Source organism: Zootoca vivipara, chromosome 13, assembly GCF_963506605.1.
Source record: "Zootoca vivipara chromosome 13, rZooViv1.1, whole genome shotgun sequence".
Lineage (NCBI taxonomy): Eukaryota > Metazoa > Chordata > Lepidosauria > Squamata > Lacertidae > Zootoca > Zootoca vivipara.
In genome coordinates this window covers 8,149,099-8,172,424 of record NC_083288.1, presented here as the reverse complement: position 1 = coordinate 8,172,424, position 23,326 = coordinate 8,149,099, and the positions used below count along the sequence as shown (strand labels likewise).

The 23,326-nt window shown below is 42.5% G+C and overlaps 1 protein-coding gene across 2 annotated transcripts in view; it reads left to right on the top strand.

The window, feature by feature from the left end:
* UBA6 (ubiquitin like modifier activating enzyme 6) overlaps positions 1–23,326 on the top strand; it is a 43,134-nt gene that overhangs the window by 7,664 nt on the left and 12,144 nt on the right. For both annotated transcript variants that reach the window (XM_060282244.1, XM_035135098.2), the window contains 17 exons: positions 590–670; positions 2,850–2,972; positions 4,763–4,886; positions 5,489–5,592; positions 6,548–6,610; positions 7,014–7,090; positions 7,848–7,914; positions 9,737–9,880; positions 11,174–11,241; positions 12,807–12,885; positions 13,897–13,977; positions 14,577–14,654; positions 16,660–16,841; positions 19,893–19,998; positions 21,433–21,522; positions 21,780–21,860; positions 22,549–22,677. In XM_060282244.1, the coding sequence (XP_060138227.1) occupies positions 590–670; positions 2,850–2,972; positions 4,763–4,886; positions 5,489–5,592; positions 6,548–6,610; positions 7,014–7,090; positions 7,848–7,914; positions 9,737–9,880; positions 11,174–11,241; positions 12,807–12,885; positions 13,897–13,977; positions 14,577–14,654; positions 16,660–16,841; positions 19,893–19,998; positions 21,433–21,522; positions 21,780–21,860; positions 22,549–22,677 (1,677 nt within the window). The remainder of the gene's footprint in view (positions 1–589; positions 671–2,849; positions 2,973–4,762; positions 4,887–5,488; positions 5,593–6,547; positions 6,611–7,013; positions 7,091–7,847; positions 7,915–9,736; positions 9,881–11,173; positions 11,242–12,806; positions 12,886–13,896; positions 13,978–14,576; positions 14,655–16,659; positions 16,842–19,892; positions 19,999–21,432; positions 21,523–21,779; positions 21,861–22,548; positions 22,678–23,326) is intronic.

The following is a 23,326-nucleotide window of genomic DNA, read 5'->3' as shown; positions in this document are numbered from 1 at the left end:
CCTATAGGTACTTAAAGGTACTTAAAGAGAACCTGCCCCATCTCCATCTTACAGAGGACTTGCAGATGGTGGTGGAAGAGTGGAATAATTCTTTCGCTTCGTGGGGTACTCTGAAGGCATTTAGGAGCAAGAGTAATTCTTGTAGCTTTTGCAATGGCACAGACTGAGAAACTAACCCTTCCCTTAAGTCCTTTAGCTGCACCTTGGTTGAGCAGAACAAGCGAAGCACCTGTCCAGAGGCTAAGAGAAGCTGGAATGCTTGTTCTGATGGCTCATAGTTCAGTGTCAGAAATGTGCAAATGTGCAAATCCTTGCGGCTGTGGCTACTGTATATTCCTGCGTATAAGACTACTTTTTAACCCAGGAAAATCTTCTCAAAAGTCGGGGGTCGTCTTATACGCCGGGCCATATTTCTTATACGGCAAGTATATCCCAAACTCTGTATTTTAACTGGAAAAGTTGGGGGTCGTCTTATATGCCGGAATATATGGTATATAACTTACAGTTTGAAGAAACTTGAATATATGGCTAGTTAAGTTCATGGCCTTTGATAACTTAGAATTTATCTCTGGGATTTTTCTTTCAAAAGTGTGTCATAGTAACTGAGATGAAGCTGTCACTACAGAAGAAGATAAATGACTTTTGCCGTGAGCAACACCCACCTATTAAGGTAATGCAAAACAGTGAGAATATAATATATTGACAAAAAATGGCTGTGTCCATTACTTCTGAGAACTTCCCCATATCTGTTACAAGACTAAATTATTTCCATGCAGACACTATTATAACTTGGTACTGTTCCTTGTTCTGTTCCTGGATATGCCTGTGCCAAATGCCCATGAAGAGCTCATAACTTAGTTTCCTCATAGAGGTTGGAACCCTTTACAGTACAGTAGAACTGAGCAGCGAGAACAAAATGAAGGTATCCGAGGAGTTTCCGGCTGCATGTGTGTTGAGTATATGGAATCCAGGTGCTGGGCACTTAGAGATCACACAGCTCCAGATGATCCTGGATGATACTGCTCACATTAATCTATTTTAATCCAGTTTCAGGCTGTAGTTCAGTAAGAAACAGGTTCCATTGTGTTGACGTAGAAATAGGGAGTGTGACCCTGTTGATTCTCTTGGACCCCTCAGCAGCATTCCACACCACTGGCCATGGTATTGTTCTGGACCAATTCGCTGAATTGCTGTCTGGGTTTGGTATTCAGTTGGTTGGGTGCTCATATAAGCTAAAGCTCCCGGGCAAAATAGAGGTTATTTGTGAGTGGTTTGTTTGACCTGGGATATGATTTGATCCTGTCTGATTAGGACTGCATTCCTTCTGAAAGATAAGGCTTGTCTTTGGAGACCCCAATGGCCTTTCAGCACACCTAAGCCTGATCTGCCAGCTCCAACCTCTCCTGGACAGAGAGTTTCTGCCCACAGTTAATCAGTGTTCTGGGAGCATCTTGTTTGAATTGTTGCAGTTTGCTGTATGCATGGCTGCTTTTGTTGGAAACTACAGTTAGTGCAAAATAAATAAGCTAGACTGCTCACATGCCCAGTCAGCAGATCTCATTGGTTTTAAAATAACTACACTAGCTCCCAGTCAGTTTCTGGGCACAGTTCAAAGTGCTGATTTTAACTTGTATAGAGCTCTTAAGTGGCTGAGGACCTTGGTACCTAAAGGATAATCTCCTTCAACATGAACCAGCCACCTTTTATCAAGCGGCTGGAATGCTGAATTAAAATCCTTGTACAAAAAGAAACCCCCATGGTTTTTGGGGAGCACACCAGGTAATATGCTGGACAGAGCAGAATAATGGGCTGGTAGAGAATAAACCCACAAGGAACATCATTCACTTAAAAATAAATTTATTTAAGAAAATTGGAATTTATATGGCATTTAAAATTAAGGGAAGAAAACATAAAATGGCAAAATACATAATGTAGAAAAGACAAGCTTGTTTAGGCATGTTATCCTTCATTTGACTATATAGCAGATGTAATGGCTACCAGGCTTCTTCAAATCTTATATAATCTTTTTGTTAAAATAGAGAGGGGGTCTATGTTTTTCTGAGGTAAAGAGGCAAGGAGAAGCAGAAAGTTATACGAATGGTAAATTCACACCAACTGCAAGTTTTCCAGAGAAAGGCAACCTTTACTTTTGAATTGTCCATTTTTTCTCTTTGTAATCAAAAACTGATCCAGTCAGGATAAGCAAAAAAAAAAAAAAAGCTTTTTAGTCAATGAAAGAAAGGGTTGGTAATTTTTTGACTCTTGGAAGAGGAAGCAGATAAAATTTTCAGACCTCATGCAAATGCAGGGAAGAGATAATTACATCTTGATTATATGTCCTCAAATATATTGTTTATATATATCAAATATAGTGGGACGCGGGTGGCGCTGTGTGATCAGAAGGTCAGCGGTTCAAATCCCCGCGACGAAGTGAGCTCCTGTTGCTCAGTCCCAGCTAGCAGTTCAAAAGCACGTCAAAGTGCAAGTAGATAAATAGGTACCGCTCTGGCGGGAAGGTAAATAGCATTTCTGTGTGCTGCTCTGGTTCACCAGAAGCTGCTTAGTTATGCTGGCCACATGACCCGGAAGCTGTATGCCGTCTCTCTCTGCTTATAGAGCGAGATGAGCACCGCAGCCCCATAGTTGTCTCTGACTGGACCTAATGGTCAGGGGTCTCTTTACCTTTACCTGTATGAGGTGGAGTTTTCCCTACAGGAAATTGTACACTTAATGCAGTCAAACCAATGTTTGGGAAGGAAGAATCATTTGGGGGCTATCCTCTTACATTTTATCTCTTTGCTTTGAATCAAGATTGTGAAATTTATTTAACTTATTTGCCTTTCGTATAGTTTATAAGTGCAGATGTATATGGGATATGGGCACGCCTGTTTTGTGACTTTGGTGATGAATTTGAAGTCCTGGACACCACAGGTGAAGAGCCAAAAGAAATCTTCATTTCGAACATATCTCAGGTGAGGACGATAGCAAGGTTTACTATATCAGTCCAGTTTGAGAGTCCAGTGTATTCTGAGGAAGCTACTGTGGTGGGGTCTAATTAGCCCCACAGTTTTAGAACTTAAAAAAATATGCCATCAATGTGCCATTAACTTACGTATAACATAATTATAGGAACTACTTAAGTGTAGCTGCAATAATTACATTACAGAACTTGAAACTGTAGCACATGCTACTCTGCTAGCATAGGCACAATTACTTCTTTTCTCAAGTGCATGAATTGGGCAAGCGAGAAGGGTATATGAGGCAAATCATTACTGTGATTTTATTTTTTCGTATCAGCCACAGAGAAAACACCCTTTTCTTGGTGGCAGCAGTGACCGGCCCTACCAGTTCTGTGACTCCCTTTCTTGATACCCCAGAGATATGACTCAAACCCAGGGCTTCATCTACTCTGCTAGGAATATACTTTTTGGGTGGGTTCAGCTGAGAAACTATACAGGCAATTAAATAGGTACTGCCTATTGTATTTGAAAAGCACTGTATTTTTCGGTCCATAGGACACACCTAATTTTTTTTTTAAGGAGGAAAACAAGAAAAAAATTTTTTTGCCTGAAACCTGGCAGTGGCGGCTGCAAAGAAGGAGAAAGCAGTTTTTGGGCTGCACATTCCTGCTCTGCTATGGTCCATCCCTTCTTCCCAGCTGCATTTAAAGCAAGCAGGGGGGGGGGTCGCCCTGACGCTGTGCATGAAGCTAGCGGTTCTCCCCCTCCCTACTTTAAAGCCTGCTGGGGAGAAGGGACGGACCATAGCATCTTCCTCTCCCCAGCTGGCTTTAAAGCAAGGGGGGGGGAAACGCTAGCGCAGCGCACAGCGTCAGGGCAGCTCTCCCCTTCTGGGCCGCTAGGTCCCGCCCCCAGCCTCTTGCCGCATTCAGCAAGAGGCGGCGGGCGGTGGCAGGACCAGCAGCCTGGAAGGGCTCCTTTCGGGCCGCTGGTCCTGCCCCCCGCTGCCCCCTCCTCTTGCTGTCTTCAGCGAGAGGCGGGCAGTGGAGGAGATGCTGCTGGTTGCTCCACGCTGCCTCAGTTCGCAAAAGCAGGTGGCTGGGAAGAACCAGCAGCATCACCTCCCCTCGCCTCTTGCCACGTTCAGCGAGAGGCGGCAGCGGTGGTGCAGAGGTGGGGGCAGACATAGAAGCAGCCGAAAGGAGTGCTTTCGGGCGCTTTTTCGGCCACCCCCGTCTCTCCCGCTGCCCGCCTTCGCTTTTAGCAAGAGCAAAGATTGGAGAGCAGGGATCTGCCGCTGTCTTTGATCTCCCAGCAGGGATCTTTTGGGCGCCCCCACCCCCGCCTCCACTCCATAGGACGCACAGAGATTTTCCCTCTTGAGGAGGAAAAAAGTGCGTCCTATGGAGCGAAAAATACGGTAACAGTACACCATTGGCTTCTGATCATTTATTTGGAAATACAGGTAGAGAGCATCTGGTCCTAGATGTCCTCACCACCTTTAGTTTTATGTATAAAAAACTGTCTCAGGTTTGGGTGTGCTGTCTGAGATTGTTGCATCTTTATGGATTGAAGAAAGGAGAATATTTGTCCTTTTAAATATATAACTTAAAAGAGTGAAACTTTTTTGAAAATTATTGCCAGTTTAGATTCTGCCACACAAGTGAATTTTTGGCAGTATCTATGCTGCAGTTGCAATGATTTTCAATCTGTGTATTTGTTTGAGCCAAGAGAATGTTTGTGTGGCAATGTCTTGCAATTGGTTCTTTCCCCTACTAATTTTTGGTGTTTTACAATTTCAGTCCAATCCTGGTATCGTCACTTGCCTTGATAATAACCCTCATAAGCTTGAAACGGGACAGTTTGTAACTTTCCGGGAAGTTAATGGAATGCAGTGTTTAAACGGATCTACGCATCAAATAACTGGTAAGCCATGTTTTGTATAGCTTTCCTGCTTGTGTGCAGCCACTGCTTTACAAATTGATTGAAATGCATATCCCTTTCATGTTGTTCTGCTGTGTGTGCTCCCTTAACTCTGTTGCTGCCAGTTCATGACATTATTGTTCAGCATTGCTCCATCGTTGGGAGACATGCTGCACAGATTGGCTTGAAACTCTCTGCAGAAATGCCTGCATCAAATCTTGAACTCAGGCTTTTAAATACTGTAGTTAGAGGGCAGAACTTCAGCAACTTGCTTAAGTTTCTCTCCATGACTAGCAGGAGTTAAATACATTGTGGAAATGTGCTTGCTTTGCATAATCATAGAACTGTAGATTTGGAAGGGACCCTGGGGGTCATCTAGTGCAACCCCCTCTAATGCAGAAATCTCAATTAAAGCATCCATGACAGATGTCTCCAATGAAGGAGAGTCCACCACCAAAGAGTACATGTTTAGTGTTAACTCTTTGAAAGTCCATTAGGTTTGCAGATACTGTATAAAATCAAAAGTGTTTTTTCTGCTCTTTCTGTAATTCTGCTTCATTTAACTACCTTGCTAACAGCGATTTACACTTTCTCCTCTCTTACAGTGGTATCACCTTATTCTTTTAGCATTGGGAATACGGTGGATATGGAACCTTACTTACATGGCGGCATAGCTATCCAAATAAAGACACCTAAGATATTCCATTTTGTAAGTATCCTGCATAAAGACAACAGTCAGCAGTGATCACATCTGTTTTCACCTCTAGAAATCATTGAAGCTTGGTGCTCAGGCCAGGGATCTGACTTTTTGAATAAAAATATTATTTAGCCCTTCTTCATATGAGGCACCTGTATAACTTGATCTCAAAAGGGCAAGGTTACGTTGAAATGACAGAACATAAAATCAGGGATACATGAATTCACTTACCCACACCTTCTTGCTATGGTGAATGTCTCTCGTTTCTTCTGGTGATTGTGCTATACTGTACTTCAAAGGGGTTTGCAGTACATTAGAGGTATAACTACAGGGACAGTTCTTCTCCCTTGATTCTGATTTTGTCTTGAGCTTTGGAGGTGTTTGAAGCCCCTTGATTCAAGGAAGTAGTCTATACATCTTTTGCTTAGCCTTTGCCTCAGAGTACCTGTAGGGCACAACACAAGGTTAGGTACAGTTCCTGGTCTTCTCACTTGTGTTGCAAAGGGTCTGTACATCAGATCACACATTTTTAAGCTGCACATTTTAGCCTTGTAACTTGGAACATGGTGTGTTCCAAACTCCTTTTGTCTCTACTGCAATGTTTTCCACAAGTTTTGTGCTTTACATTTTCTTATACCATGGCACCTGTTCACTTACATAGCAGAGAGTAAAAGGATGCATTCATTGTGATGGAGGCTAAACCCATCCCTTGCTCCTAGTCAGATTTGTATCTGTGGCAGAGGTAGGTTTTCCTCTCCCCAACAGTATTTCCCATTTAATGTGTTCTTAGTGAGCTATGATGACTCCCATTTCTGGTTTTGTCTTTTGAATTGTACCTACAGTTACACCCTGCTAAAATTTGCAAGCTAATCCTGGGAACGTTTGGGAAATTTTAAAGATGCTTGCATGTACTTTGCTTTCTTCTGTTCTAAAGTGTGTGCAAATTGATTTTTTTTTTACCTTTTAGCAAGAGCTGGAGAAGCAGTTGATTAACCCAACATGCCTTGTTGCAGATTTCAGCAAGCCTGAGGTTGGTTTTTTTTTGTTTGTTTCGTTTTTAATATGACACTTTGATTTTTTAAAAATATTGTATACTGCATTGTTTTTCCCTTAAGGCCTTAGTGGCTTCTTGCTGTAACAAGCTAATGTAGTTAGTCCTTAGAGCAGAGCTTTCCAAACTTTTCATGCTGGTAACATGCTTTTTAGACATGCATCATTTCGGGAGTTTTACTAGCAAACTGGAGGTTAAACTAACCCCTTTCCAGCCCTGGGAGGAGCGTAGGGAGGATTCATGCGACACACCTACATACTACAGCCGACACACTAATGTGTCATGACACAGTTCGGAAAGCTCTGCCTTGGAGTATACAGACTTCTTCTTATGTGATTGCTCTGCATGTTACTGATCATCCACTATTTTCTCCTCCTTGCAGGCCCCTTTGCAAATTCACATTGCCATGCTTGCCTTGAATCAGTTTCAAGAGAGTTTTGCTCGTATGCCGACAATTGGGTAAGATATCTGTACCACAGCTGCACAAAGTTTGGGTTGGTGCGTACACTGTTAATATTGTTATAGGTGGAGAGATTGTTATCGATAGCAGTTTAAACTGTAACTCATCAGGTTATTTAATTAACTGAATTGCAATCCTGTGCACAGTTCAGCTGTTTACAATTCACTTGGGCTTCTGTGGGATTTAATCTGCCTAAATGTGTGCAGAATTGAGGCCATGATTTTCTTATCCCTGCTACTTGGGAGAGTCATGGGCAGAGAATCGATTTGTTATGTCAGTTGTACAAGAAATTTCAACTGTTGGCTAGTTGAGGATAGACTGATGTATTTATATAACATTTAAGACTCTCCACTGCTTTACGGCCATGAATTGGAACTATTGTCCACAATATGGTATTTTTGGGGGTGGGTGGGATTAAAAAAATGTTAAGGTGGGGGGGGGGCTTGGCTAAAACCACCTTTTGAGTTCTTCTGTTTTATGTATTTATTTAGAAGTATTTATACCCTGCCTACTAACTGAAGTTCTCAAGGCACCTTGCAGTATATTTAAAACACAATCAAATAGACAGTGATACAACCGTCAATAGAGCAAGGGAAAATGTTCCAACAAATGCAGCTGAATCTCCTGGCGGTTGAAGCAACTAAATGTCAGCCTCACGTAGGCAAGGACATTCTCATTAGGCAGCCCCAGCTCTGGTAGCAGATATAAGAGGTGCTGCGTGGAACAGAGATGCTATGCTGTTTGTTTGGGTTGCAGGTGCCTTCAGGATGCCGAGGAGATGCTGAAGATGGCAGTGTCCATAAGTAAAACATTGGAAGGAAAAGTGAGTAATTTTGTGCTACCTAGCATACTCACCTGTGATTGTAGTAATGCATGTAATTACATAGTATAGTGCATTTAAATGTTGAACTGAGCTTTGTGAGATCCCTCATCATCTTCAGTTTTCTGCTGTAGTTGGTCTCTGCTGTCTCTCTTGTATGTTTATATCTTTATCACGTGAGCATCTTTGTGATGCATTACAGTACCTTCTTTTGCATCAGTCAAAAGTTGTCCTGCATGGAAACTGCAGAAATGTAATTAAGACCATTGCTCAGCTCCTTAGCTATCTTAGTGAACATTCTGTTGAGCATTTGTATTTCAAAAGAGAGGCATGCCATCTAAATCTGTCTTTTACTTTTTTAACTTTTATTTCCACCCCCACCCTCCCAGTATATAGGAAATTTTAATAACTGACCAATGAAACTTATGCATCACTCATACCCTTAATCTCTTACACACTCATCTTACTACTACCACGCATACATATTATGAATGAATGAGCAAGTATTCTCCTTATTTAACCTCAGAACAGCCCTGTGAGGTAGGTTAGGCTAAGATTGAGTGACTGGCCCAAGGTCACCCAGTGAGCTTCATGGCCGAGTGGGGATTTGAACCCTGCTTTCCCAGGTTCTGGTCCAACACTAACCACTACACCACACTGGCTCTCAGTTATGTGGCTTCTCATTTAAAAATAGGCACAATGGTTGGGGTTGTGTTGCTGATATCATCACTATGTGACACTATGATGTGAAACAGCTCTACGTATTAAATTTTCAGATTTTAATGTATAGTTACATTTTTTTTCATTTTCAAAAACAGGAACAGAGAGCATATTTAACCCCCCTCCCCTCCCCTCCCCCTGTCTCACTTAAAACTTCATACCAAATACAATATGTATACCTATACCATATGACTTCCTTTCTATACTTTTCTTGCTTCCTTTTGCTTTTCTATCACATGAAAGGACATCTTTTTAGTCATCCAATTTGTTATCTATTAAATACTCTTTATCTATTTCAACTCTGCTGGATTTACACGAGACCTGCTAAGCTATATATTTGTCTATACTGGTTCTTGAAGTAGTCAATAAACATTGTCCATTCCTCCTTATATTCCTTATCTTCGTTTTCTCTTATCCTGTTCATCAGACCAGCCAACATTTTACACTGCCATTCTTCCTTAGTGGGTACTAGACTTGTTCTCCACATTTGTGCCAAAGAGATTCTAGCTACGGCCGTGGCATATAGTAGTACAGTACTGTAAACCCTTTTGTTTTTTTGGGACCTTCCCCCCCCCCAAAAAAAAGATTTACTCTAAATGGATTGGAAGTAACACTGATTCTGTAAGCACTGTTTTTACATCAGTAGTAAGTTGAAATTGCCCAAACTTCTCAAGGCAAATTTTGAGCAACAGTTTGGAAGAATAGAAAGATTGTAATCCAGTGAGGGTTATGTAAACAAAAATGTAGCTTTGCTGATGTTTTCCCGTTGCTGCTTCTTGCTTTCAATGAGCTCTTGTTCCAACATTTTCCATGTTAAAATATATTCCAGGCTAACAGGTCATGTTGGAGGATTATCTTTATGTTTTTTAGGGCTGCCGTGGCTACCCCATGCAGTGAGAAGCTCAGTTACCAGTTTGCAATTGCCATAGTCAAAGGGTCAGAAGCTGAGGACTGAATTTTAATTGAGAAACAGCTCTTACCTCTAATGTGTTTTACTTCCCATGTTTACTGTGCACCAATTTACCAAATCAGCAACCTACTAATTTTAAAGAATTGAATGCTATTTGTATACAAACATTGTTCTTATTTTGTTTTTAAATTGTAGCCTCAAGTTAATGAAGACATGGTGAAATGGCTATCAAGGATGGCTCAGGGATCTTTGGCACCTCTTACAGCAGCACTCGGTGGTGTTGCCAGTCAAGAAGTCTTGAAAGCAGTGACAGGAAAATTTTCTCCCCTGCAACAATGGGTCAGCTGTCTTTGTTTTGGATTAGGTTACATAAATTTAGGGACGAGAGCATGCTGTGAGCATAATATTGCTTGTGTTCAGATGAACCATCAAAGATGGTGGAGAATAGCAAATGAGCGTTCTTCTCCCTTTCTTTCATCCAGGCCTTAATTCTGTATTTCAGATTTAAGGAAGCCATAGTTTACTATTATGTCTAAACTGGCAACCTTTTGGTTTGAGTGAGACTTCAAGGTTGTCCGAATAGTTTGCCAGGAAGTGATGAATTTAGCCCCTTTTTTTGGGGGGGGGGGAAGAGTTGACACCTGAGTACAGTGTTCATTCATGATACTCCACCATGGTCAAGAGCAGGGGTCAGCAACCCAAGGCCCACAAGCGGCCCACGAGGGTCATTTAACCGGCCCATGAGCTGCCCCTGAACTGAGCCGCCCGCTCGGCGAGTCCCCCCAGTGCCGGAAATCGTGTCGACGTGGACCCTGGAAATGGCGGGCCCATGGAGGGGTCTCCGCTGGAGTGAACCGGCCCAGGCAAGGTAGCCAATCTAGTGCTCCTGCTGATGCATGGACATAGTGCCAATCTCAGTAAGAAGGAGCAGCTCGGCTGCCAAGAGGCCAGGTTCATGGCAGCAGCCCTTCTCACCGATCATTCCTGCTGTGTTGCCTTGTCAGAGTGTTCCCACTATAAGATAGGATGCATTACTATAAGGAATTACTACAGATGAGAGTATTAAAGGTGTTTTCTGGACATTTAAATTCACAGTAACAGAATACTAAATTGATAAATAGTAAATTATGAGACATAGTACTAGTCTGCTGGCAAAGCATCCCATAGATATATATTGCTTGTTGCACACATATCAGTTTTGTTTTGAAGTAAGCAAGAACCAATTTATGTGCGAAAGATAAAGAGTTGGTAGAGGGAGGTAATAAAGCATTGCAGTATATCATTTCAGACTTTTAAGTATGAAATTCATTTCTGTAGGCTTTCCCTTCTTAAAAAAACCAAACTACTCCCTGCTTATACTAAACATTGTGGAGAATAGCCATTTTCCTGTTGTGTTAGTGTGTCACATGAAGGGAACTTTTTATGTGGGGGAGCGGTAATTAATGCAATATACCACCAGCAGTCTGAAGTGGTGCAGTCTAGAATTCTACCACACCAGTCTAATATCTTGTTCCGCCCCCCCCCCCAAACCAGGTTGTATGCTGTAATGAAATATATATATATATATTAGTGTATTTTTAGTGTAGCATGTTTTAAGACATGCTGAATCTTGTTTTCCCTCCTCTCCTCCAGTTGTATACTGATGCATTTGAATTAGTCACATTTCTGGAAAAAGTGAGCCATGAAGAATTCCTTCCAAGGTAAAAAATGGCACAGTCAAGCTGCTTTTGCTCTGTTCCTTAATCAAATAATTTGTTTACTTCTTCAACATTTATGTTCCACTTTTCTTCCAAGCAGCTCAGAGTAGTGTAAATTATCTCCCCTCCCCACCAATTTTACCTTCATAACAAACCTGTTTAGTCGGATAGGCTCAGAAATATTGGCTGCTCACGGTCATCCAGCGAGCTTCATGGCCTAGCAGGGATTTGAATTTGGATCCACCTGGTCCCAATCCCAGCTAACCACTACACGAATGCTGCCGTTGTATCTGAAGGCATGCATATTTAAAAGATCTTATATAAAACATGTATACATGTGTACTTTTTTAACCCAGTGGTTGGGAACCTCAGAGCTAGGCCCCTCTATCCAGCCCTCAATACCCTTCCTGGGTCATATCTCTCAAGGAGCATCTCCCATGCCCTCTCTGAATGCTTTTGCCTGGCTGGAATGTGTCTTTAAATTGTGTTAATGCCTTTTGCTTTATGGGATGGCAAGGGAAGAGGGAATGTGATGCTCAGAATGAAAAGGTTCCTTATCCCTGTCCTAACCCATTGAAGCAGGCCCTGCTCAGAGAAGATGAGGTTATCTGTTTCCAGAGGAGCATAGGGAGCTGCCATATACCAAGGCAGAATATTGATTTATTGTAGCTCAGTACATTCTGCATTGACTGGCCATGTCCCTTCAGAGTTTCGGGCAGGAGTCTTTCCCTGACCTACCTGGAGATGCTAGGGATTGAATGTGGGACCTTATTCATGCAAAGCTGAGCTTTGGCTCTTCCTGGCTATGTTTCTTTAGAGCAAAATAAAACACAAAACAATGAGAATATGGCACCTGAAATACTGATAAGACTTACTGTGGCATACGTTTTCATGGACTAGAGCCAACTTCTTCAGGTGCATAAAGTGTTGCCTTCAATTGACAGCTGTGTATGTACACAGCTCTGGACTTCAATACCTTAAGGACAGCCTCTCCCCATGCAAACCAACCCAGACCCTGTGCCATCTGAGGCCCTTCGGCCCTTCTCTACATTCCTCCCTCCCAGAGAGGTTTGGAGGGTGGCAACAAATGAACGGGCCTTTTCTGTGGTGGCTCCCCAATTGTGGTATGCTCTCCGCAGAGAGGCTCGCTGGTGCCATCATTACATGTCTTTAGACACCAGGCAAAAACATTCCTCTTTAACGAGACCTATTGCTATTTAATAATCTACAGCCTGTAAAAGTATAGGAGAGAAGACTGTGACTATTATTTTCTTAGTAGGCTGGCTGTCAGTATGCTGTTTATCATGGTTTTATTATGTTTTATCATAGATGTTTTGTAATGTGTTTCTAATGTTGAACACTGCCCTGAGATCTTTTCATAAAGGGTGGTATATAAATAGAATTAATAATAATCTTTTTTGTGATATCGGAAGGAGGAGAGTATGCTAGGGAAATATGAGCATCTTTGTTGCCTTGTACTGCAGTACACAAGTGAAGCAATTCTGAAACATTTGTGTCTCTTTCTGTCAATGTTATCTTCACTTCTTTCCCACATCTGTCTGCAACAGAGGGGACAGGTACGACGCCTTGAGAGCCTGCATTGGAGACGCCTTGTGTCAGAAGCTGCACCATCTTAATGTTTTCTTGGTAAGCATGGCTTGTAGGAGATGTCTGACATTATATCACAGAATTGTAGAGTTAGAAGAGGGTCATCTTGTCCAGCTGTGTGCAATGCAGGAATCCTGCCCACAGCCGTCCCTGGGTGGGCTTGAACCACCAGCCTGGTTAACAGCGCTGACCTATTGCCTTTGTTGGATAGTAGTCTATATTATATTGCAGTAAGAAAACCCAGTGGACAAGTATTTTAGAAATTACTGTTCTGTGAATTAGTTGGAACTTTGAAACTGCCTTTTCCTGGAAGTTTAGAACATATAGTGGTGGGTTAAAAGGTAAAGGGACCCCTGACCATTAGGTCCAGTCGTGACCGACTCTGGGGTTGCGGTGCTCATCTTGCGTTATTGGCTGAAGGAGCCGGCGTACAGCTTCCAGGTCATGTGGTCAGCATGACAAAGCCGCTTCTGGCAAACCAGAGCAGCACACGGAAACGCCGTTTACCTTCCCACCTATTTATGTACTTGCACTTTGACGTGCTTTCGAACTGCTAGGTTGGCAGGAGCTGGGACTGAACAATGGGAGCTCACCCAGTAGCGGGGATTCGAACCGCCGACCTTCTGATCGGCAAGCCCTAGGCTCTGTGGTTTAACCCACAGCGCCACCTGCATCCCATACAGTGAGTTAAAGCATGCAAAATACCCAGATGGCTCATAGTGATGCCTTTTATAGTAGGATCAGGAATTCTGCATCTTTTGATGCGTTTCAGTCCAGTATTTAACTTGTTGGGTATAATCTTCTCTTTATGGCATCTTCTATCTTTCATTTCACAATTGAAAGGCTGTCTAAATTTCCAGCCAATAGGTAGGTTAGCATGTCAATATGTCCTTGGCACCCCAACAATTTAGGGATACCCCGCCCCCCCAGAAGTTTGTGTATTCTAGTTCTATCAAACAAGGAGCTCAACTAAAAGTTTAGCTGCATAAAGGATGGAAATATATAATATCTGTGTAAGGATTGGAAATTTATACATCTATTACTTTGCAGGTTGGTTGTGGTGCGATAGGCTGTGAAATGTTGAAAAATTTTGCGCTCCTTGGTGTTGGCACTGGCCAAGAAAGGGGCATGGTAGGTTTGGTTTTCCATACTAATTTCAGTTCCTTATACTCTGTTTGCATGTTGTTTTAAAATTATTCTATGATCTTAGTAAGATCAGATCTATTATGCCTTGGGTGTGATAGAACTAGGAGGGGAATCTCTGTCCTGCCAATTTCTCCATGTAATAATGGGGGATGCTTTGTTACAACTACACATTTGGGTTCTGTAATCTCACATTTCCATGCTTTGGTTTCTGTTTTTGAACTTCCAGAAATCACAATGTATTGGAATATGTGTTTATCAGAATTCTAGGTAGTGGTAAACTACCATAGCAATTTTGATACATCTGTAGGTTAGTTGGTCAATCGTTATGTGGCATTTTTAGGTGATAATTTACTAGTTGTATAAGTAAGCCTGAATTCATGCCATTTTGTAGTCTTGTTATTTTGAAAGAGCTTTGAATCTGTTTCTGGACAGAACATGCATTTTTTAGGGTAAAGGGAAAATTCTCTCTTAATTGGGGGGGGGTAACCAAATTGAGGGCTTTCAGGACTGATTCAAACTAGAAACAATCAAAATTTATATTAACCATAACTTTTAATTCCACCTATTTGTCCAACCTACTATAGGTTACAATTACAGATCCTGACTTAATAGAAAAATCCAATTTAAATAGGCAATTTCTGTTCCGTCCACACCATATACAGGTAAGTTGGAGCTAGCTGTTGGTGAGAAAAAGCAATTTGTGCATATTTTTTGAAAAAAGTCAAGTGTGATTGTGGAATAAACTTTCTATTTTAAGAGCTATTTTAAAGTTATTGAGGTGAATCTTCATATATTTACCCTTGTTGTTGTTTAGTCGTTTAGTCGTGTCCGACTCTTCGTGACCCCATGGACCATAGCACGCCAGGCACTCCTGTCTTGCACTGCCACCCGCAGTTTGGTCAAACTCATGTTCGTAGCTTCGAGAACACTGTCCAACCATCTCGTCCTCTGTCGTCCCCTTCTGTCGTCCCTAGGACAAAATAAATTGATTTTGTTGGTGAAGATGTGGTTAACATCAGGGCTGTATGCATATCTCAAAAGGCAGGGCACACACCTGGCATGTAGAAGTTTGACTGAATAACTTTTTTACTTGCTTAAGTTGTGTTTATTTTAATGATTGTTGGATTTGTTTGTTGCGTTTTATTGTATTGGGTCTGGTTTGGATTATATTATTCATTATACAATTAATAATTAATACCATAACTTTATTTTATTATTTATTATTTTATTAATAAACAAAATATACCAATAAAGAACATAAAGAAATACTGTTGGAGCAAGTTATAAGCAGCTTAAGGTTGGATAGTATCACTGAACTTGTTGTTCCCAAAAAAATTAGAAAAATTTTGTGTTCTTTTGTTATAAGTTAGCTTAATCATATAAAGTATTTAATCTGTTGATCATCTTGAGTTTCTTTTGTAAATAAGGCTTATTATTATTATTATTATTATTAAAAATAATGTTTTAGGTTTAATCATGGTGTCTCCAGTGAAAATAATTTTGGGTAGAGTGGTTGGGAAATATATAGAGATGCTATAGAGAGGCATTGCTGTTTCAGATTGCCAGTATTCTGCTGCTGTTTAATAAATAACAGCATGTTTCATCTTTCCATTCCTAAAAAGAATTTTCAATGCAGCTAACAACCACATCAGTAGAATAACATTAAAGACAAAAAATAGGGAAAGAACGCCAAAATAGCAACAGCAATATTAAATTAGTAGCAACATGCACAAGAATCCAGATTTCCATGGGTTAAGGAAGGGTTAACTGGGTTGGGTGATGATCACGAGCTGTGATGAACGCAGGAGAGCAGAATTGTGGGAGGTGTAGTGACTAGATGTACAGTGGTACCTCCGTTCCGGAGCCCCTGACGCTCGATGAAAGGGACACTCAACAAAGTGCCGCTCTGCACACACACGCAGAGTGGTTTGCACTTCTGCACATGCGCGAACTGCGATTTAGTGCTTCTGCACATGCATGAGCGGCAAACCCGGAAGTAACCCGTTCTGGTACTTCCGGGTTTGTTGCGGACGTTCGCTGAAATGGACAGTCGAAGGGGCAGACGTCCGCGGAGGTATTACTGTATCCGTGGTCTTGCTTGGCTTACACATGCTCTATAAATGGTCTCTGAGCTTTCCAGTTACAAAATACTGTTGTACCTCGGAAGTCAAATTGAATCTGTTCCGGAGGTCTGTTCAACTTCCAAGGCACGGCTTCCGATTGGCTGCAGCCAATCAGAAGCTGCGCTGGACTTTCATGCTTCCGAAAATCATTCGAAAACTGGAACAATCACTTCCAGTTTTGATCGTTCAGGAGCCGAAATGTTCGAGTTTACAGGTGGTCGGCTTCCGAGGTGCCACTGTATTTTACTTTAGGAAGTGTTTTGTATCGGCCTCAATACAGAACTTTGATTAATTTTTGCTGTCAGTTGTTCTTTCCAGAATTTCAGAGTTCAACGTGGTAAAACAGAATGTTTTATTCATTTTCTTTGCTCAAGAGTCAGCGTTACATGTATATTCAGCTCATTATTTCATACCTCATTTCACTAAAGGGATGATTCTTTTGAGTGTGTTATCAGTGATTTGGAAGCTTTTGTTTTGCATTGCAATTGCCTTGTTTCCAGCAAGAATATTAACTAAAGTTGATTAATATTTTAATTTTGGTTAGAAGCCCAAAAGTTGTACAGCAGCAACAGCAACGCGTAACATCAATCCTCAGATCAAGATAGACCCATATCTGAACAAAGTTTGCCCAGCTACTGAGAACGTTTACAGTGATGATTTCTACACTGCACAAGATGTAGTTGTTACTGCGCTAGACAATGTGGAAGCAAGGAGATACATTGACAGGTAGGTGCATGATCTGAGAGTTAAATTTCCACCCTTCATAGCATTTCTGTTCTTGCCACCCTTCACAGCAGTTTTCCTTCTGCTTTCTTGGCATTAACCGTGGGTTCATGTGGCAAGCTGTGGATAATTCAAAACCAGTTGCCTCGAACCCACTTCAAGCCATGTTTTTAATCTCCTGGTTTGTTTAAAATTAGTTTAGTATTTAATTTTATATATAATTTCTGAATGTTAACTTGATTAATGACCCAAAGCTGTGTAGTTGCAAATGTATCTAAAGTGTTATGGAATCTCATGGGAGGGGCCTGCTTACGAATGCATTGGGTTTGTGACATATTAAAATGTATACATCTGGTAGCAAGCCCAAGGCTTGCTCCTACACACTATGTGGTCAGACTGCATTGTCTAGCAGTTTATGAATCTGAGGTCCAAACTTGATGCAACACCATTCATATAGCAACTGCATGAATAGGTGGGGCTTGTTTTTATAGAGAAGATAGCCTGCACAATTTGGGACTACTATACTGTAAACAGCCCTGTGGTTCACGGATGAATGGTAGTATATAAATTTAATAAAATAAATTCCACTAGCCCCCAATTTGGATTGTACCCCAAGCCTTTAACTTCTTTGCTATCCCCTGTGCTCTGATCCAGATTAGCCCCCTGCCTCTTCCATTGGTGCTAAGAAGCAACAAAGGGCGGAGGGGCAGATAAACATGGTCTGTGTTACTTATGCATTGGGAAACTTTTGTTCCTTTTCTCTAATGTTGCTGTATAGTGGTACTGATACTCAGCAGCTTAGGCTCAAGATACTTAAAGGGCTGCTTCCTCCCATATGTGTGTATGTGCTCAGTAAGACCTACTGAAGAGGGTTTCTCCATGTTGCTAGAGGGAGTGTGGCTATAGAGAGCCTTCCCTGTGGCTGTTTCAAAGCTGTAGAATTCTTCCTAGGAAGGCTCATGTTCTGCAAACCACAGAGATTGAGAAAAAATGAAGCAAAGCAGATCCTGATCACAGAGCATTTCCGGAATTTTGAAGTTCTTAGTTACTGTTCTCAGTTGCGTTAAAATGTAGGCGCTGGGTGTGATGATATGGCTAGGCCCTGTTCCATAGAGCTGTTTCTCCATCTAGAGTTTTGGTGCTTTAGATCAGTGTTTCCCAACCAGTGTGCCTCCAGATGTTTTGGGACTACAACGCCCATCATCCCTAGCTAGCAAGACCAGTGGTCAGGAATGATGGGAGATGTAGTCCCAAAACATCTGGAGGCACACTGGTTGGGAAACACTGTTTTAGATCACTATCTGAAATACGTTTCAAAATTTGCTCAGGTGCAGGAATTGTGTGCCTTAGGTATTAATAAACTTGCCTATTATGTGGAGATAATGCATTCCATTAATGATATGCTTCCTCAAACCACATTCTTGCCATTCTTTGGCCTTATGAAGACCTTCCTTTTTGGACCCGGGTTGACTTTCCAAATTGAAGATATTTTCCTGATTCACCAAATTTATATTGGGTTTATCAGTAATTCTTAATTTATTCATGATATAAATGGTTTTAAACTGCCAAGCATTATTTTTTAATTGGGAAGCCAGCAGATACCGTGTTTCCCCCTTTTTAATACATAGTCAGAAAGTAAGCCATAGCAGGCTTTTTAAGCATTTGTGCAGATTAAACACCCCCTGAAAATAAGCCATACCTCCGCGCAGCAGCGCCGCTCGCCTTGAGGCAGCGGGACCCAGCAGCAGCGCCGTCCTTGTCCTCCCGCTGCTGTTGCTGTTGCTGCTGCCGGGCCAGGAGGAGGCGAGGCTGCTGCTCGCCCCTGTGGGCTGCATGGCCCAAGGCTGAGCTGCGGCGGGAGGCCCGCGGGCGCTTCCGCACCGCTGGAGTGATGGACGGCGGTGGGAGCGCTGCTGGCCCCTTCCGCGACGCCGGAGTGTTATGGGCTGCATGGCCCAAGGCAGAGTGGTGACGGGAGGCCCGCAGGCCTTCCGCACCACCGGGGCGACACACGGCGGGAGCGCTGCTGGCCCCTTCTGCGCCGCCAGAGCGCCCGGCGAGGAGGCCTGCCGCCCCAGCGCCCAGAATCAGCGGCGGCAGAGCGGAGCGCTCCGCAGCGCCGATCGGGCGGAGCGCTCCACAGCTCCGATCGGGGTGGAGCGCTCCGCAGCGCCGATCGGGTGGAGTGCTCCGCAGGTCCGATCGGGCGGAGCGCTCTGCAGCACCGATCGGGCGGAGCGCCGATCCAGCGACCTGGCCTCTTCCTGCCTGCCGCCCGCCGCCCTTAACGCAAGGAAGAGGGGAAAGGGGCGCCTGGGAAGGAGTCGGGAGGGCCCTTGCTGCATGAGCCGTGGGCGCGCGGCTCCTTCCAAGTGCAGTGAGCGCCTCGTTTTGAGCGAGAGGCTTGAAAGGAACACAGCAACAAGGGCGATGGCTGCGCGACCGTGGGGGCTCTCAGTGCCGCCTTGCCCGGGCCCCACATTCCCCGGAGGCCTTCCACCTCGCCAAGCTCGGCTAGCCAAGCTCGGAAGGCGCGCGGGTGGCCTGTCTAAGGCCGGGCGGGATCCCTCAGCCCTGCTCATCCTCATGCAAAACACCACCCCCCCAAAATAAAGTAGCAGGAACCTTGGAGCAGTTGGCAGGGGGGAAATAGAAGAAAGAATTAAAAAACCGAGACAAAGGCATCGCCGGGCGGAGCGCCTAGCCAGCGGCCTGGCCTCTTCATGGCCCGGCCGAGGAGGCCTGCCGCCCCACCGCCCAGAACCATAGATACCATAAAAACATAATAACAATAAGACATCCCCTGAAAATAAGACACCGTGTGTTTTTTTGAGGAAAAAAAGTTATAAGACGGTGTCTTAAAAAAGGGGAAACACGGTACATGAAAATGCTGTTTTTGGTTATAGGGATATGGTACTAGTTAATTCCTGCAACAACTGAAATCCCTTGTTTTAAACCAATTACACCAATGGCAGGAGGTCATACCATGTTTTTTGTCTCCCCCCCTGCACTCTGGCATGTGTTCATTTTCTTCACTTATTTTCTTCTATGTAGTCGCTGTCTGGCAAGCTTGCGCCCTCTCTTAGATTCTGGAACGATGGGGACCAAAGGGCATACAGAAGTCATTGTGCCTCACCTAACAGAATCATACAACAGTCATGTAAGTGCTCCATCTACAAAAACAATGTACCATACTTTTCTGTGTATTAGATGAGGTTTTTTATACTCCAAAATAAAGAGGGGGGGGTCTTATACATGGCTAGTGCAGAGGGAGGACGGGCGATTGGTTGCATCCGCAAACAGGATCTAGCGATTGTTAGCGTTTGCCAATTGGGTGAGTGATATTCGATTCAGCATTCCTCCCCCCCAAAATTGCTCAACAACCGTGGGCATTCCACCCCCCCCCACAAAAGTTCAACAACTCTGTGCCATCTCCCCCCATTTTCTTAAAATTGAGGGGGGGGAGCAAAATACATGGGGGCGTCTTATAGACAGAAAAGTACAGTACTTAGCTTGATGAATCCATATCTCTTCCTTACTCTTCCATAAAGTGCTCAATCCTTTGGAACATTGTCAAATCACAGAGCTGGCTCTCTAAGTGCACTCAGGAGCTTGGCCATGCCCATTGTGGTCTCTCTCCCCCTCCCCCCGCTCTGCTTTTTAAAACTTTGAATTCCAAATCCCAATGCAGCACCCCATACTGCTTTTGAAAGGCCCCTCAATTTCAAAATTGGATTGTTATGTGCCAAAAGTCCAAAGTGTCCATGGGCATGCGAAACTGACTGCATGGCTTTGTGGATGCTAGTCAAGAAAGTGTATATGCCTAGAGGTAAAAAGTTCTTTTAAGGGCTCAATTAATTGTATAGAGTGGTCTTTTTTACTGGGGCTTTTATGGAAATCTGCTTTTGTGAGGTCAATATTTTTGGAAACCTTCTTGGCCTTGTAACAAGTCAATTTGGGTACTGTATGTATGGATATATGTATATCTCAAAATAAATATTCATTTGTAAAGGAAAAAAAAACCAGAAGCCTGTCAGTAATTGATACTAAAAGCACAAACCTATAAAGTGGACCCTCAAAATACGAACTTAATTTATTCTGGGAGTCCGTACATACCCCAAAAAGTCTGCATCTAGAGGTGCCGCTTCTGCACGTGGTGCGATAGCATGCTTCTGTGTATGCGCGCAACGAAACCCGAAAATATACACTTACGGGTTTGCCACATTTGCAACCCGGAAGTTACGTTACCCGAAGCTAATATAACCTGAGGATCCACTGTACATGAGTGCTTGGAAGGAAGTTCAGTTGAATTCATTGGGACTTGTTCCCAGGCAAGTATGTATAGCAGGGGTGGAAACTAGAGCCCTTCAAATCTTGATAGACTCTAGCTCCCCTCAACACCAGCCAGCAGTGGCAGTAGGCAGGGATGTTGGGAGTTGTAGTCCAGTAACATCTGGAAGACCATAGGTTTCCTGCCCCTGGAGTACAGAAAGAATTTGATCTGATATTAGAAATAGATAATGCAAGAGGAAAAACAGCTGCATGTGTATATGATATATTTCGATATTTTGTCCCCCCCTTTTTTTACGTGTAGCGAGATCCACCTGAAGAAGAAATACCATTTTGTACTTTAAAGTCTTTCCCAGCTGCCACTGAGCACACAATACAGTGGGCAAGAGACAAGGCAAGTTTGTCTGTTTGTTATTGTAAGCATGATACATCTAGTCCAAGGGGGTTGGACTAGATGACCCTTGTAGCCCCTTCCAACTCTACAATTCTGTGATTATGGGCACAATTCAGTGGGAAGTTCTCTTGCACTGAAATGAAGGAGAATTACACATTTCAGTAAGGGCACCAACATACCCCCCCCCCAAAAAAAACACACAGTTGGAGATGGGAAGGAAATCCAATGCTATTTTCTCATATCTCCTTTTCTTTTAGTTTGAAAGTGCTTTTTCACACAAGCCTTCCCTGTTTAACAAGTTTTGGCAAACATATCCATCAGCAGAAGAGGTGCTACAGGTAATAGCTAACTTTTATGTTGAATATTGCGCGTAAAGCTACTCCGGATGTCGTTGTAACTTTGCTGTGCTGAGCCTTGCAGATAGCTGGTAATATAGACTGATTTTAATACAGTGGTGAAATCTAACTAAGACTATGTTTTCATGCTGGTCATGTCTTGGGGTATACAAAGGTTTGGATCAGATTAGCAGCTTAATTCTACCTAGAAAGGAAAGCGAATGGGGCGGAATTTGTGTTTTAAGCTTATTGTGAATAATTTCAAGGGCTTTGTGCAGGTGTTCTAAATAGCAGTAGCAGATGAATCTGAGGAGCTTCCATTTTACAGCTGCTGATTTTAGTCTCTGCATGTTTCACTGTTAGTCAGAAGCAGTTAGTAAAAATTATATGTGTTTCAAATTGTATTAGTTGATAGGGTTAGACAAAGTGTTCCCTTCTGGGTGTTTTTGACTACACCTCTCATCAGCCCCAGCCAGCATTGCCAGTCATCAGGGATGATGGGAGTTGTAGTCTGAAAAAATCTGGAGGGTGCCGTGTTGGCTGTCCCTGTAGTAGGTTGGTCCAGTTTACTGGTTTCCAACCAAATGGAAGCAGGAAATGAATTGTGATGTGGCTGATACTTTGTGAAAAATAATGTGTTTGCTGACTTGTGTGTGTTCTCCCGTTTTCACCTTTATTTTCCCTTTCTTAGAGAATAAAGTCTGGCGAGAGTTTGGAAGGCTCTTTCCAAGTTATTAAATGCCTTAGTAGAAGGCCAAGAAGTTGGCCCCAGTGTGTTGAATTAGCAAGATTAAAATTTGAGAAATACTTTAATCATAAGGTGAGCATTTGAGATCTGTTTTAATCTGGTGGTTGATGCTGTTTTCTTTATATTGTCAATTTGTAATGTGCATTTAATGCTAATTGAGCTGTTGTCTAAACCTTTTTAATATGAGGGGAAGACCTCAATGGTTTCAGTAGCACTGGATTATCTTTTATATAAAAATGATGTTAGTTGTATTGGTCATCTTGTTTTGGTAGACATACATTTCTTTAAAAATCCAAATAATTCTTACTGATTTTCATTTAAATACAACAACATATAACTACAGTAACTTGTCCAGTGGTACATTCTTATTAAGTTTCATATGCAGTAGACAGTACACAAGCAATACGTTTATTTATGCAGTGTCAATTCAAGTATCCTCTCCATAGATAGATAGATAGATAGATAGATAGATAGATAGATAATCTTTATTTCGGCTATAAGCCCACAGAAATAAAAATAGATCAGAACATAAAACACACAAACACATTTCTGATACATAAATAAAATGTAACTATAAAATGATTACACCACCACGTATAGGGGGCGCAATCTTTAAATATCACATATGATTACTGATAATAAATCAAATAATGTGTTAAAATTCAAAAATTGTGGAGCATTCCAGTTCGCCTTTTGTGCAAAAGAACTGAAATAAGAAATC